Genomic DNA, 15,274 nt, shown 5'->3' on the forward strand with positions numbered 1-15,274 from the left:
GGCCTGGCTTCTTTCATTATACATCACACACAAACACACACCAGCACGAGCACGAGCACGAGCACACACCTCGGGGGCTAGTTTACCTGTGCATGGGGCTGGCGCTGCCGGTTCAAAGTCTTGTAAAGTTCTGCTGCTTGCTAGCTAGCTATGTAGGTAAAGTAGTCCTCAGTGGATGTACAATGGATAATGAAGTGTTATGAATATGGATGAGTGATGTCGTTTTTGTCGTGTCGGTCCCATGTGTCTCGTCTATATATCGTCGCATTGCATCAACTCTTGATATGGTAGAAGCATGCTGTCAGTCTGTGCACGGAGAAGTGGATAGATGGATAGATATGTAGATAAATAGGTATCAAGAGATATCATCCGACCCACAGATACAATCTCCCCCTCTTTCCTGTAAAGATTACTCTAGCTTCTCGCTTTTCGCTGTTACTCTAACTCGCGTGTCCACCAACCCCGTGACATGCCCGATACATAATCCGCTGGATCGCTGGATCGCAGCATCTCGACCGAGAAGCCATGGGTGATCACATGACGAGGCTCGCCCGGCATATCGGAAATCCGATGAATATTGTTGGCTTATCTACATACCGAGTAACATGACATATATACGTGCGACGAACTCCCAGTATTGAGCATACCGGCTACTAATCTCCCAATCAATCACAGACATCTCTCGGATATCCACGCGTTAGCCCCCGGTACTAGAATAACATTTCACCAAGTTCCTTCACATATTTGAGCCTACTACCCGAACTCGATATCCAGCTCTTGGGTAATGCACCCTAACATGGTTGTTCAACTCAATCACAATCTCATTATAGGTCAACCCTACAAGTCTCCCTTTGTCCTTGTTGAACATCCCATTATCGGTGGGAAAGACTTCGACTTGGTCTCCCACGCTCAACCACTTCAATGGTTCCGACTCCTGTATCCCAGGAGCTGGCTCGGCATAGTCAGAGGCCAAGATTTCCTTGGTTGAAGTCGCGCCATCTAGCTTGATCGGTCTGGGTCCCTGGGCTTTGGATACCGCTACGACATTGTCGAAGCGGGAAATCCATGCTCGGGTGTTTGGGTATCTGGCTGGAGAGAACAAATCCTCCGGGAGAGCCTTCTTGGAATTGAGGAGCCAAGACACCATGAAAACGGCTGTTCATACGATTAATTAGTTAAGTGTTCCTCGCCCAGGAAACCAAGGGCACCTGGTCCCAGTAGGTACTTACCCTCAAGATCTGTCCACGATGGCCGTTGCGTGCCAACAAGCCACTGTCGACCGTCGGCAAGCAGATCTTCGAATAATTCGAAAGCGCCCTGGATATATGCGTGTGACTCGGGCCGCCTTGACTCGCGTCCTTGTAAATCAAATGGCTTTCCCAGCAGTTGTTCACGGTCTTTTACAAATTTTGGATGGCTGAAATGTGATGATGGCATCGACCCCACGCCATGAGAGAATAGTGGTCCCTCTACATGCCAGATCTCCAATAGCTTCTGAATAGCGATTGTTTCGGGTGTTGATGTGCCTAGCTTGCCCTCGGGGAAAAATTCTTCGAGCTTACGCAGTATGATTCGCGTGTCACAATAGACATCTCTTCCGATTGCCATAACAGGGATTCGTCGATACGCGACCCCAATTGCAGCCAAGTCCGGTCGGGGCATGATCATGGGCTGTTTGACTTCTGCATAGGGCAGCTGACGCAGAGCTAGGTACAAGACAATCTTTTGAGCGTACGGGGAAGCCTCATAGTGAAAGAGCCTGATGCCACGGTCAGCGTGGCCCGTCATTATGAGTGTGGTCGCAGTTGCGGTCGTGGTCGCGGTCGTGGTCGTGGTCGTGGTTGTGATTGTGTGTTCAATCAGTCTATCTTGTCACTCGCGTGAGTCTGGCTCAAGATCAAGCGAGTGTTAAGATGCGTATGAAGACACATTCATTCGCTCCTGAGTAGATGTCCTAAAACTTCCAATTCGGCTACCTCAGCTCAGACCTCGGCAATAGAATAGCCGATAAGCCTGGCCAAAAGGACAAACGGTCATCATGAGGGCGACATTGCCATTAAGCGCTCACAAACGGCTAAATACTTAGGGCGTCATTAACAACTGCTACACATGGTTTAAGGAGCATCTAGCTAGTATCAAAGTCATAAACAACGCTGCTGCATCGTAAAATATATACAAGTACGGGCTGTTAACACTTACGCGTCAAAACCAAACACCTATCACAAACAGAGCAGGAAGCCAAAGCGAACCGCGAGGGAGGAGCATGCTACTCACAGGGGAGAAGCATCCTCCTACGCCGCCTTAAGCCTAAGGAGAAGGTAGAGTAGAAAGGCCATTCGGGATGGTTTTCAGCCGGACGGCCCCAAGCTACTTTCCGCCGTCCGCACACCGAAGGAGAAAAGTATACTTCTCGCAGCCGAGAAGCATCCTTCCCCATGCTTCAAGTCTTGTCACTACTGTACGTAAAGGGATATTTCTTACCACGGAATCTATCTATCGCTGAGTACTGCCTATCTTCAATAAGGCATCCCTGATAACACCTCTAATCTCTGCTTCTTCCTGATAATATCACAGCTCTTCAGCATAGCATGAATTGGCCAAGAAAGTGACCAATTCACTAAGGGAAGTAACAGACGTATTTCGCCAAGCACACAGGGCTGTGGACCATCGAATAGCCGGAGATCTCTTATCCTTCACCCACACGTTTATGGTTGCCGAGGTTATTCACACATTTGTATTATCAACACTGCGAGTCAGAAGGCTAGAGAAGAATGTACTCCCTCCAATCTTCCATCTAGATGGTCATGGCCGAATTCTTTACCTTTTTATACAAGAGCTTTCACAGTAGTCTCAATATCACGGTCTACTAAGCCTTCCCTAGTGTCACGAACCCCCAAGTAAGTACACCACGCACGTGACAACCCCTTTATTATTTAAGCACCGTATGCTCACCGCCTGAGGGAAGCTTCCCTTTTCCTTCCCCCATGCTTTGAGTCTTAGTTAAGATATACTATACCTTCCTATCACCTGTCGCTACTCTCTGCCTATCTATATAGGCCGTTCCTGACAGGCATCCTCTCCTCTCAGAGACCCCACCTTTTCATCAGGGCCGAAACGGGCCATCATAGATGTGATCGAGTAAAGTTTTAATCAGGCTAGACGTACGCAACGTTCACGCCTATAAGACTGGAGCCCGAAAGGGAGCCTCACTGGCACGTGAGGAAGTACGGTAGAAGCGGGCCAGAGCCGTTAGGGAGGGGAGAGTAGCGTACAAGGGAGCGAGTGGACTAAATAGTTGTTAGCGGAGAGCAAAGCGGCGGGAGATTAGTCAGCCACAGAGGCGCGCAGGACGTGGGTGGGACGACTGTTCGGGGATTATATATATTATATATATTGTCGGCGCAAGGGACCTGGTGTTTTAGAGGGTTTGGATACCTCGTTCAATTCGACTATCTGTCCACCTGGCCGGTCGGTGGTGTCTTGTTCGCGAATTGGAGTTCTCTCTACAGCGGAGGAGAGAGAGCGAAAGAGAGAGAGGGGCGGATGAGAGGCTGGATATCCTCACGTCAACGTCCACGTCCACATCTACGGCTCAGCGTCTCTGTCTACCTCAGTGTCTGTGTCTTGATGCTAGCGATCCTCATCGCTCTACTGCAACAAACGTCAACTCGATTTCTCCGACCATCAACACCGATACAGATCCTACGAGTCAACGCCGCGAACAACTTCCAGACCCTGAGGGCAAAAGTCCCCCTCTGGATTGGCGGCACAGGACTGTCTCAGACGGCATTGCCAGGCACTGTTTCGCACGCACCGACGTTTTCGAGATACATCTCCTCGATCCCGACAAACCCGACCACAACCAGCATGGCTTCGCAAGAGTGTGGCATTGGTCCCGAACAGTGCACGCCGGGACAGAAAGCCGGGGTTCAAGCGGATCTGTCACCGGCGTCGAACAATAAAAATGCAGATACAGACGCAAAAACAGATGCAGCCGCAGCTGAACCAGAGCCAGAGCTACCGAAACTGTCTGCCCAGGATTTCCGCGAGTATAATCGCCTGGCTGTCATGATGAATGCCTATGTATGTCGAGACGACATTTCCTTTACTAAAATCCCCTTCTAGGACTTTCCCCCCACAGTCTGTTTTGTTCCCAAGCAACTTGTTCCTTGGAACGGAGGACTGTCCAATCCCCCAGCACATCCCTTCTCCCGAAAACAACGTCCGACTAACAAACACGCCCAGCACAACCATTTCCGGTACACGTGGAATCTCCTGTACAAGGCGTGCACGTCGGGGTCGCGACCCGCGGGCATGTCCATCCGCAGCTTCATCTCGCAGGGCCTGCACCTGTGCCACTCGCTGACGATCCACCACACGATCGAGGAGCAACACGTCTTCCCCGAACTGGCCGAGCGCATGCCCGCGTTCGGCGCCCACGACCACCTCATCACCCAGCACGGACAGATCCACGAAGGGCTCGACAAGTTGGAGGCGTACCTCGACGCGTGCCGGGGCGGGGAGAAGGAGCTGCGCCTGTCCGAGTTGAAGGAGATCATGGACTCTTTTGGAGGTGTGTTGTGGGCCCACTTGGACGACGAGGTGAGGATGCTGGGCGCGGAGAATATGCGCCGGTTCTGGACCAAGGAGGAGATTATGGCCATGCAGTGGTAAAGTAATGTCCAATGTCGCTTTAGATGGTGTTTCGGGGCATTGCATGTCGAGCGATAGACGGTGGCGGCTTTGGGCGGTTTGGTAGAACTGTTAGCTGACACCATCCCCCCTCTCACAACAGGATGTGTATCAAGTTTGACGTAATATTCGATCTCCCGGTGGTCCTCTGGAAGTAGAATAGAACTTGACCACCGTCGAAGCTCAATCAGTGAGCCTGGTCAAATCGACCTGATACCGTCCATCGTCCATGATGACTTGCACTTGCACCCTCACTCTCACATTCACATTCACTCTGCTTGTAGTGTTTTGGGGTGCAAGAGAGAGAATCCACGATGTTCTTTGGGGCCCATTCAAACCTCGTCCCTCTCCAAAAACCCGGGATCATTCTGCACCCTCCGCTCAAATTTTGTCCACCAGTCCTGGAAGCTTTTGAGCGGCACGACCTCGACCCCGTTGGCCGTGTTGCCGGCAAAACTGGCCAGGAAGTTGAACGCGTTGCGGATGATGCGCTGGGCCAGCACCCTCGTGTCGGGCGGTCTCTTGACGAGGGCTGAAGAATTCGATGACGATGTCGGCGACATCGGTGATTGTTGTTGTTGTTGCTGCTGGAGCTGGAGCATCTGCGCCTGGATGTTCTCGGCCGGTTCGACCGAGATGCCCAGGTTGACTTGTCCCGCAGAAGGGTTGTTGGCGACGCCAGAGTCGGGCAGGTTCACGCGGAACAGCGCAGAGGGCTTCTCGTTGCCGATGGCGCCGAGAAATTTAAAGCCCTGCTCCCCCGGCAGTTGCATGTAGACTCCCGCGGCTGTGCCCGGTGGGAGGAGATTTGTCGGGTGTAAGAAGACGCCGACGTTGTGGAATGCTGGCGAGGCCGGGAACGAGACGGCAAACTGGTTCGGCGAGACGGTCGCCATCTCGGGGATGATGGGCCGCGTGGGGATGAAGACTCCAAACATGTCTGACGGTGGTGTGGTTCTTAACTGTGGGGAGGGAGGAAGAGAAAAGATTAGGTAGCGTTGTCACTCAGGACGTACAAGTACAAGTACATGGAAACATGGGGAAATTTATATCAGGCAGCTTGACCAGGCCCGCTGCCGTGGGCTGTGGCTGTTAAAGTGTGGGACAAACTCAACTGCCCGCGGCTCACCCTCTTTTGGGACGATGTTGACGCCGCTCTTGTGCTTGATGGGTGATGACGTCATGATTAATGAGGTTGGCGGAACTGACTGCAAAAGCGGCCTTGTAGTTTCTCCTTTGAGGCTGGTTGATCAATGTCTATTTGCAGTATGTACTACAAGTGGAGAGCCACTGACCTCTCGCCGTAAAACCAGCTTCGTCAAGGCAGGACTGGGTGTAGTAACTTGCCATTACATTTCCCACAAACATTTACAAACAACATCGATGAGCCTACTTTCTGCTGATCCGAATCGCTTCAAGCCGTTCCCATCAATTCTTGATCAAGGGGAGGGCCCAGTATAATCTGAAGTTCATCTATCAGGGGATTCCAGGAGAAGGGGCAGTGGTCTTGATTCGCCTCGAAACTAACCAGGGAGCCCCCAGGTCTTACAGCCACCAGACCATATCCTTATAGGCAGGTATAGAGCGGACAATCTAGCAAGTTTTCCTCAATGTCAATCAGGTCATGCATATCTGCTGGACTTCCTCACCTACTTCTTCCGTAGTGGGTTACTTTGGGGACGCTGGGGGCGGGCCAGGCATCTGGGAGGACGATGAAGACAAGACGTCAACTCACAAGTGTCGACCCTGCTCAACGAGCATGTGAGATATTGATCAACCATCGCTTACGCAGAATTTGCGGCTATTAACTCAGTCTCAGGGATATTTGCGATCGCTATTTCCCAGGGTCGACCTTTGTCAGAGGGATCCAGAAGAGTTGATTCTAGGCTGTCAAGTTCTTGCGCCGTCATGTCATCCCAACGGTCGTTGTCATGGTCTGATCGGATAGATGAGTTCTCAAAATCAATAAACTTTGGCCCATCCCCTGTGATCAGAATGCTGTACCGAACCAGATCCCCGTGGAGGATACCAAGACTGTGCAGTTGTCGGACTGCGTTCTGTCAGGCCCCCACGTCCGCTGGTGATGCTGGTCGGCCAGGTTAAAGCTGTCATCAGGAATCCGATCACTCGATGTGATCCTTCAAAGACATATCCCAAAAGCTCAGGTCCTAGTGTTGAATTGATTCTTGCCAGCAAGTGGTAGGCCGCCAATTCCTGCAGTATCCATGGAATCTCGAATTCGAATCTTGCAATCTTCATATAACATTTCTGCGACCCTATATCCACATAAGTGACTCTAGATTTCGGGTAAGATAGAGCACGAAGTTTGACAATATCAAAGTGTGGGTATCCTATGAGAACTTTCTCCCGAGGTATCGCATGCGCTTTGAAATGATCCTGACGGCAATGGACCTCTCCACCGCGCCTTGATACTGTGAACGTAGTCCATTTGTCGTACCATCCACTAAGCTTTGATAATGCACGGATAAGCTCATCGTTTGACGTTACTGCGTCCTCTGGTAAGATGCTGAACATAAATAACTCTCGTCTCGTCATGGCTCTCGCGTCGAAGCCGATGGAAGCAGTCTTCGGGCCCGAGATCGAGATCCAACAAAGTATCGCAAGTATCCAGCTGGGAAGAATCGCCCACTGCCATTGATCTTTCAGTCTCCAACATCAACAAAGTCTTGCCACGCTTGCTAAAGGTGTCTCAGGCCAACGGAGGTGCCTTAAGTGTTAAATGCACAATTTAAAGCTGTAGACTTGATCTTGTCTCCGTGTACGTCTCGGAGTTCGAGTTACCACAGCGAAGCAGAAGAAGGGAGGGAGACCAGGAACAGCTCGTCGAGATGGGTGACCGAGGGCTTGGTGCTTCACGGGAGAGAGGGACCGTGGTGCGCATGAGTGAGCGTGATTTTCAGAAGGAGAAATATCACCAGGGGCTACCTTCATAGGCACGTCCAGGAGGAAGGGCGGTGTAGACAGAGGCACGAGAGGTGAGAATCCAAAGCGCAGTTGCGAAGTGACGAGTTCATGGCAAGGGACGAGTATGTCGCCAAGGGTAGTCACGTGGTCGTGCGTAACGCGTCGAGGCGCGTTTAGCTGCCACCCACTGATCGAGAGGATCCAGGGCTGCCACGACTGCCCAGTTGTCCACCATGGATTCCCCACAAGTTACCACATCGCTCAAGGCACAGTCTCTTAATTGACCTACATAATGGAAACTCACTCTAACACCAGAAAATTACGAGGGTCGAATTGACCAACGTCAGAATTGTATCGGTAGGTAAATGGTGGGTCGCAAGGTGATGATGGTTTTAAAAGCGGCACAGGTCGGGTGACTAAGGGAGCTCCGAGCAAAGGTATCAATAAAACCCCGGGCACCAGAGCATTATTGGATGAACTACCCACACAACGAATCGGTTTCCTAGTTTGTCACTTTATCAAAGTTGCTAAGACTATCTCTGTCTCTCTGTGTGAGACTCATACGTTCCTTCTCCCCTCGCTATTTGGGACCGAAGTCTGTGCCGATTCTCACAAAGGACCCCCGCTTCGAATTTTCTGATACCAATAGACCAGATCCTGTGAGGTATACACGAATAACCTGGAGAACGTACATAAAAGAGAGAAAACGAGAGAGAAAACGAGAGAGAAAACGAGAGAGAAAACGAGAGAGAAAACGAGAGAGAAATAGAGACAGAAAAAGACCGAAAACATGGGCCTCCTGTCAAATCTGGACTTGGTCAATGAATGCGACAAGTATGTACATACCTACATGCCTGCTGTCCCATCCTCAAGGCGCTCAGCAAGCACATTCCCCTCTTCGACACCCCTCCTCTTCCACCACTACACCTCCTACCGCCAAGCTTACGTGAAGTGATTGATGGCACTGATGGTGAATACTGACTGGGGTGTGGACACAAAAAGCTTCCCTTACTACACGGACGACCCGGACAAGTTCAAGGCTTTGTGGGAAGGCTACTACCAGTTCTACCTAGAAGGTTGCGGCGCGTGTTTGGGATACATGACCTCTTCCGTCGCGGAGCGAATGCCTCTCACCCAACACTGGAAGTTGGACCAAGTCAATAGGCGCCTAACATTCCAACCTCGAGATGAGCGGGGAACCCCGGTCGTCGATCTCGGCAAGCGCAGCGACATCTTGGGGGACTACCTCCAGGAGGTGCGCGAGAGACGCATCTTTGCCGTCCTCGACGGTTGGCGGAACGAGCGCTACCCCATATACGGGCCGCAAAAAGAGCTTGTGTTAAACATGGAACGATCAGCGTCCCCTCTCTTTGGAATTGTCACCTATGGTGTGCATCTGACCGGCTATGTCATGACTGACGAGGGGATGAAGATATGGACACCACGACGCTCCTTGACAAAGCCAACGTATCCCGGAATGATGGACAACACGGTCGCTGGAGGGCTGAGCACAGGAGAAAAGCCCTTTGATTGCCTGGTCAGAGAATGCGAAGAGGAAGCCTCGTTACCAGCAGACTTGGTGCGCCGCACGGCTCAGGCTTGTGGCACACTGACATATTTCCACGTCCGCGATGCCCGAGCCGGAGGAGAGACGGGACTCTGTCAGCCCGAGTGCCAATACATCTATGACCTCAGGATGTCTCCCGATGTCATACCCAAGCCAGGCGACGATGAAGCCATCGATTTCCAGCTTTTGACTGTCGAGGAGGTGCGGCGAGCTATGGCCGAGGGTAGATTCAAGCCGAATTGTGCACATTTGCTCTTGGAGTTCCTCGTCAGGCATGGCTTCGTGACGGCCGAGAACGAACCGAATTATATTGAAATAGTCGCAAGACTCCATAGGCGGTTGGAGTTCCCGACTTCGTGAGAGCCGGTCACGACGAGCGCAGCCTTGCAGAGCCCACCCACCAACGCCTCGCTAGATAGACTTGTTCCGTTTCCCTCAAAGAACATAATGCCACCGTAAAAGTCACGGACCAGAGCTCATTTCTTCATCAAAAGGTACACGTAGTCGATTCTCAGGGCGTTGAGCAGTGCGTACGGGCCGTCCATGTAGAGAAGCAGGCCGCCGAAGGAGACGTATAGCTTGCTATGCACAATTGTTAGCCCAATCGCCACCCAGATCTTCCCTTGCACAAACCTACATGTTGTCTCCGCTACCTTCCTCGAATCTGTAGATCTTTCCGTGGCAGACATAGTCGAACTCGTCGGCGAGCGTCTGCTCTCCCCTCCCGATTTCTCTCCACCCCTTCCCGTCGTCTTTGCTCCCGTCTAGGTTGAGGGAGAGGGCCAGCGCGACCGTCATGCGGTCGTCGACGTTGAGGGGGTACAGTTCCGTGTTGACGTCGAGGGTCAGAAGGACTTCCTGCTCGCCCTCGCTGTAGGCTTTGATGCGGGAGACTCTGTCATACTTGGTGTCGTTGAGGTCGGTGATCTTGAAGCTATTCTCGAAGAGGATATTCTCGGACATTTTGGGTGGTGAGCGCAGTGTTTTTGCGAAGATGATCGAGAAGACGCTTGCAGCTTTTTGGGCGCAAAAAAAGGGACGATATATGGGAAATCAAAGTCGCTCTCCGGCCCGCAAGAAATTGTTTTTTTGCGTTTCGGAGGGAAATGTATTGTACGGCGGAGTATCTCTCCGGTAGCCTTTGCGGCATCTAGCGCAACATCACTTTTCGCAATAACTTCCCACGCTGCATGCCACATGCAAACTCAACCAACTTTCTGTGGATTCTGTTGTCTCTTGTATCGATGTCCTTCCGCAAGCGCAATGTAGGCCTCTCAGGCTCTACGAGATCCGAAGGATCTGCAGTACAATCCAGCGCGAAAGACCGAGTTCATCTGCCTGGCGTACGGCCTTCACCAGTGGACGGACGGCCGACAACTTCTACTGGCACCGCCAGCCTTGACGCCCTCCTCGCAGGACATTCTGGCCTCGCTCTCGGGAGCACGATCCTGATCGAAGAAAGTGGAACGACCGACTACGCGGGTGCTCTCTTAAGATTCTACGCCGCAGAGGGTCTTCTCCAGGGTCACCATGTCCACGTCGTGGCGCTCCCTGAGCAGTGGGGTCGCGAACTTCCAGGCGCTGTCGGCGAGAGCGAGAAAAAAGAGACACCCGCTGAAACAGAGAAGATGAAGATTGCGTGGAGATACGAGAGCCTGGGGCAATTTGGTGCAGGCGCACCCGCAAGAGGTGGGCATGTTCATCCCCGTAGCCTAGCTAGAATCAATGCTATTTTCTCTGAGATTCCTGTTCAGTTTCTCTGCTTCGCATTGGCACTGACATCTTCTTTCTTCCCCCCAACAGAACGTCTTCAGCCAACTGCAGGACAACCAGGTCTAGACGGGCTATCAGCCCAGGGACCACCTGCTTCTTTTTGCCATACATTCGACTTGACGAAGAGACTTGTTCATCCTGCCTCGTCCAAGTTGGATTTCATTCAATTGGGCAGTAACCCGACACACTCGCCCTTCGCACCTGTTCTCGACCGGCTGAATGCCTCTGTCATGAATTCCGCACCGGAAACAGTCCACCGCATCGTCATTCCATCCCTTCTTTCACCAGCGCTTTATCCCCCTTGGTCGAGTCAACCACAGAACATCCTCCAATTCCTGCATAGTCTTCGTGCTCTCTTCGCGGCACATCCTGGCCGGCTGACGGCGGTCATGTCACTTCCACTGTCACTATATCCACGTTCTTCCGGGCTCGTTCGTTGGATCGAGCTGTTGAACGACGGCGTCTTTGAACTGTCCCCGTTTCCGCATTCGGCGGAGGGAGATGCGACACCTGCTCGAGGTCCCTCTGGTGTAGCTGAAGAGCCCCCTCAGGGTTTGTTGCAAGTACATCGGCTTCCGATGCTCCATGACCGTGGGAGCGGACTTGGCACGTTTGAGAGCGACTGGACCTTTACGTTGAGCCGGAGAAAGTTCACAATCAAGCCGTTCAACCTGCCCCCTGTCGAGGGTGATACAGGCGCTCAACAGGCAGCGGGCCAGGAGCAGACAGGGAAGAAGGCCGATATGGAATTCTAGATTTCTCCCTGAGGATGACGCTTCACACGTCATCGTCTTCAGGAGGCAGTCCCTGTGAATTGAGCATGGTTTCCAACTCAATATGCTCCGAAGACGAAGGACCTGGATTCGTCATGCTTCGAAAATAGGTACCGTCGTAAGTACCATGCCGTGGATTGACGGTGAATCCGGACAGCCGCGCACGAAACCGGTCGCCCAAGCACGACGAGAGAGCGAGGAAAGCTGTTTCCGCCTTCCTTCAGCACGGGCTGTAAGCAGGAATGGTTCAGAACACACCTAGGAAGAAAAGAAGCGGAATAAAGAACAGCAAGGACAGCAACACTATGATACCCATTATTGAAAGTAGTTTCTCGTTGAGGGCTTGATGGCGGCAGCACCTTTACGACAAGCAGAAAGGCGTTACGATGACCAAAGACGCAAGTTGATGGCGAGGAATGAGGCGCGAGGTTGTCATGATTAAATATTTTGGTCTGACAGAATCATGACTACGGTCGACCACTACAAAATCAGTCTAGCACATGAAATAAATTCTTTCGCGGAGAGCCCAACTTTCCTTGGACCTATTTTCAATCTCTTAAATTTCTTTCCTGAGAGAAACATTCGTCCTCTCGCTTTCACACAACTCCACCAAGTCATGTAGTTCATCTCAGGTTGCTTGAAGGCTGGTCTTCAAGCCCTCCATTTGTTCTTTTCTGAAAACCCTCGGAATTCCAAAAGCTTCTGGCCGCGGCTGGTGAGATTGCACGTCCTCTCTCTACGCCCTGAGGAGTCAGTGGTCATCAGTTTTCTTCAAGAAATCAACGTGTGAGTGTTTCCTGCGCTATCTACCATACCAAGCCCTTGCATGATTAGACCACTTATATAATCTGTCAATCCACTGAGAAGCTTCTCACGAAGCCATGTGATTGAAGCGAAAAATCGTTGTTGAAATATGACCGCTTGTTTTCCATTTACCTCCATCTGGCATGAAACCTCTTGGCGACTACTTGGCTGACATTCATGATGGACTTAGTGGCAGACATACTTCACGATGGACTCGCCGGCGGATCTGGGTTTCGACCACACGCCCGATCTCCCAGTTCCGATCTCCCTCGTTGGTGGTCGATATCTACTTTTCGATATCAAAATCGCGACCTACCTGCGCCGGGAGCATCACATCTGTGGCATCACAATCGGCACGCTACCACTGTTTCCGTCTCAGAACCTATTTCTTGGTGTGCCTATTGAGATCATGCCTGAAGAAGCTCAGTTACTAGTTGAACGAGGAGTCGGCACCATTGTTGACGATGCTCGAGCTCACAATCAAGCTGTTCAGTCGACAGATCCGGCTCGACGCGCTGACTATCTGGCCAGAATACAGAGGCAGTCCAAGCAATTCAAGCATGCCAAGGACGAGGAGAAGGAGCAGGCCCGGAAGCGAGCGTTGGGCAAAAATGCGAAAGCCTCAATCCCACCATCTTGTGACACGCAAGACGGATCTAGCGCAGAGCCAGCCGATTTAGGCAACAGCGAGACAGCGCAAGCTGCTCAAGATACCATTCTGGAGGATCAACCACTCTTTGAAGATGACTCTCCTGTCAAGGTTTTGCCTGCCAGTGCCGCGTCAAACACATATATTGTCACGCCGGCCACATCTCGACTGCTGCTGCCACCACCTTCGGCAACATCAAAGTCGACAATAGAGAATCTTCCGTCATCTTACCCTTTTTACAGGCATCTCCATGACAAAGGCTTCTACACGACCCCTGGTCTTCGGTTCGGGTGCCAATACACTGTATACCCCGGCGACCCGTTGCGGTTCCATTCCCACTTCCTCGCCACAGGCACGGAGTGGGACGATGAGATTGATCTCATGGACATAGTAGGAGGGGGTAGACTGGGCACGGGTGTGAAGAAAGGGTTTCTGCTGGGCGGAGCAAGTCCAGCTGGAGACGTAAGGACGTTTAGCGTCGAGTGGGCGGCGATGTAGATGCAGCTCTGTCGCCAAAATGACTGTGGTATGGTCCGTATCGTCCCGCAATTCAGCGTCTGTCGATGATAGACATTGGTCACGGGCCAACCTAGATCTTTCACAAGTAATCCATGGCCTTCCACTTGAACTTGCGATTCGCTCGCTCGGCCGGGCGAAACTCGAATTGGTTCCCGTGTAGTTCGAACACGAGCATTCTTGCCCCCTTGGTGTCTTCTTCGTCTTTGACTTCCTCTTCACGAGGGCCGTCGTTCCGAGAGTCACTCTCACGTCCCGGCAGCGGTATCTCGTACCGGAAGACGGTATCCCTCTTTGGCAGCGTCTTGACCTCGTCCTTGACCGTGACGACCACGAAGGTGTATTTTGTGTCTCTGACCACGATTCCCCTGATGCCCACCTTTCCAGCGTCCGAGCACGCGACCACCTCGAGTTCGGCGCCGTGGAAGTCGGCGCTCGCCAGGAGCGAGCCGTGGCTCTGCGCCGTCACCACGTTCGCCAGCGCGCCCCTTTGCACCGTCTGGCCGTCCTTGACAAACCCCAGGATCTCCAGCATATACCCCGTCCACAGCTCGTGCAGGCCCTTGTAGATGTCGTATTTGACCTCCTCCTTCTTCAGCGTGAGGAGCCCGAGCTCCCTCTTCTCCCTCGCGCTCAGCGGCTTCGGCTTGCGCTTGCGCAGGTAGTATTCCTTCTTGCGGAGGCGGATGCGCCGGCGCAGGGCGCGCTTGTCCCGGTCCGCGGACGAGGTAGGCTGTAGGAGGAGCGGCTTGTTCTTGACTTTGTCGGTGAAGATGCGCGAGGCCGTGTCGGGCGAGTGCGCGCGCGAGAGCAGTGTGTGCGCCGGGTGGAGTTTTGGAGGTGGTGGCGGCACGGTGCCAGAGCGCGGCGAGGAGGTCATTATGTGCTGGTATGGGAAATTTAGGATGTGTAAGTGAAATGACCGGGCGGCCTGGCCCCGCTCATATGTGCGTAGACTCGCTTGTCTAGAAAAGATGCATCTGTGTGGGCGAGAGAAAATGATGATGATGATGATGATGATGTGTGTGGACGCCTCCAACCCTTCGTCGGTGAGAAATGCCAACCGCCCCGCTGCTGGCTGAAGCTCTTGGGGGGACACCCGACTGACTCTTAGACTGCCTAAAGGCCGTCAGTCATTTTCCGTCTTGAAACTATAAGATAGTTCCGCGAGACGTTATCACCTACCGAGTACTCGTGAACAAGTCACGGGCGCTCGCTTTGACTCGAACGACCCATGCCAAGTGTGGTAATAAAATAATATTTCATCGGAAAATCTTCGGGCCTTCATTGTCAAGCACCAAACTATCGAGCGAGCGAGTTACTCTGTCGTGTCTGTCTCGATCTCACTGCTGTCCACTGATGCCACGTCGAAAGGCGAGGGAAAGCGCGAGCGCGTATCTGCAAAGTATTGTTACCGCAGCGGACTTACCTCAGCCTCATACTTCTACCCTTGTCACTGGAAGCACTTATCATCAGCCAGAGTTCCAAGTCTCAAGAGACAACGTCACCCGCTATGCTGGCTGCGACGGCGACCACGCCAGGGAAGCAGTCTTTATTCGTCTGGTCAACCATACT

At 52.4% G+C, this 15,274-nt stretch overlaps 8 protein-coding genes across 8 annotated transcripts; 4 read left to right on the plus strand and 4 right to left on the minus strand.

Annotated features, from left to right (window-relative positions):
- Positions 1-736: 736 nt before the first annotated feature.
- Positions 737-1,788, minus strand: AYO20_03637 (hypothetical protein; the record flags this gene model as incomplete). Its single annotated transcript, XM_022641938.1, has 2 exons — positions 737-1,155; positions 1,230-1,788. 2 exons carry the CDS (start codon positions 1,786-1,788, stop codon positions 737-739), a joined length of 978 nt encoding a protein of 325 aa, XP_022502171.1.
- A 1,839-nt stretch (positions 1,789-3,627) lies between these two features.
- AYO20_03638 (hypothetical protein) lies at positions 3,628-4,674 on the plus strand (the record flags this gene model as incomplete). The annotated part of the gene is made up of 2 exons (XM_022641939.1): positions 3,628-4,083; positions 4,126-4,674. 2 exons carry the CDS (start codon positions 3,628-3,630, stop codon positions 4,672-4,674), a joined length of 1,005 nt encoding a protein of 334 aa, XP_022502172.1.
- A 350-nt stretch (positions 4,675-5,024) lies between these two features.
- AYO20_03639 (hypothetical protein) lies at positions 5,025-5,630 on the minus strand (the record flags this gene model as incomplete). Its single annotated transcript, XM_022641940.1, has 1 exon — positions 5,025-5,630. The coding sequence occupies one exon, from the start codon at positions 5,628-5,630 to the stop codon at positions 5,025-5,027; it is 606 nt and encodes a 201-aa protein (XP_022502173.1).
- A 2,954-nt stretch (positions 5,631-8,584) lies between these two features.
- Positions 8,585-9,544, plus strand: AYO20_03640 (hypothetical protein; the record flags this gene model as incomplete). The annotated part of the gene is made up of 1 exon (XM_022641941.1): positions 8,585-9,544. The coding sequence occupies one exon, from the start codon at positions 8,585-8,587 to the stop codon at positions 9,542-9,544; it is 960 nt and encodes a 319-aa protein (XP_022502174.1).
- Positions 9,545-9,660: 116 nt separating this feature from the next.
- On the minus strand, positions 9,661-10,147 carry AYO20_03641 (hypothetical protein; the record flags this gene model as incomplete). The annotated part of the gene is made up of 2 exons (XM_022641942.1): positions 9,661-9,766; positions 9,822-10,147. The coding sequence occupies 2 exons, from the start codon at positions 10,145-10,147 to the stop codon at positions 9,661-9,663; spliced, it is 432 nt and encodes a 143-aa protein (XP_022502175.1).
- Positions 10,148-10,428: 281 nt separating this feature from the next.
- AYO20_03642 (hypothetical protein) lies at positions 10,429-11,712 on the plus strand (the record flags this gene model as incomplete). The annotated part of the gene is made up of 1 exon (XM_022641943.1): positions 10,429-11,712. One exon carries the CDS (start codon positions 10,429-10,431, stop codon positions 11,710-11,712), a length of 1,284 nt encoding a protein of 427 aa, XP_022502176.1.
- A 1,030-nt stretch (positions 11,713-12,742) lies between these two features.
- AYO20_03643 (hypothetical protein) lies at positions 12,743-13,681 on the plus strand (the record flags this gene model as incomplete). Its single annotated transcript, XM_022641944.1, has 1 exon — positions 12,743-13,681. One exon carries the CDS (start codon positions 12,743-12,745, stop codon positions 13,679-13,681), a length of 939 nt encoding a protein of 312 aa, XP_022502177.1.
- A 100-nt stretch (positions 13,682-13,781) lies between these two features.
- AYO20_03644 (hypothetical protein) lies at positions 13,782-14,579 on the minus strand (the record flags this gene model as incomplete). The annotated part of the gene is made up of 1 exon (XM_022641945.1): positions 13,782-14,579. One exon carries the CDS (start codon positions 14,577-14,579, stop codon positions 13,782-13,784), a length of 798 nt encoding a protein of 265 aa, XP_022502178.1.
- Positions 14,580-15,274: the final 695 nt, after the last annotated feature.

This window comes from Fonsecaea nubica (assembly GCF_001646965.1).
Source record: "Fonsecaea nubica strain CBS 269.64 chromosome Unknown Scaff17, whole genome shotgun sequence".
Taxonomy (NCBI): domain Eukaryota; kingdom Fungi; phylum Ascomycota; class Eurotiomycetes; order Chaetothyriales; family Herpotrichiellaceae; genus Fonsecaea; species Fonsecaea nubica.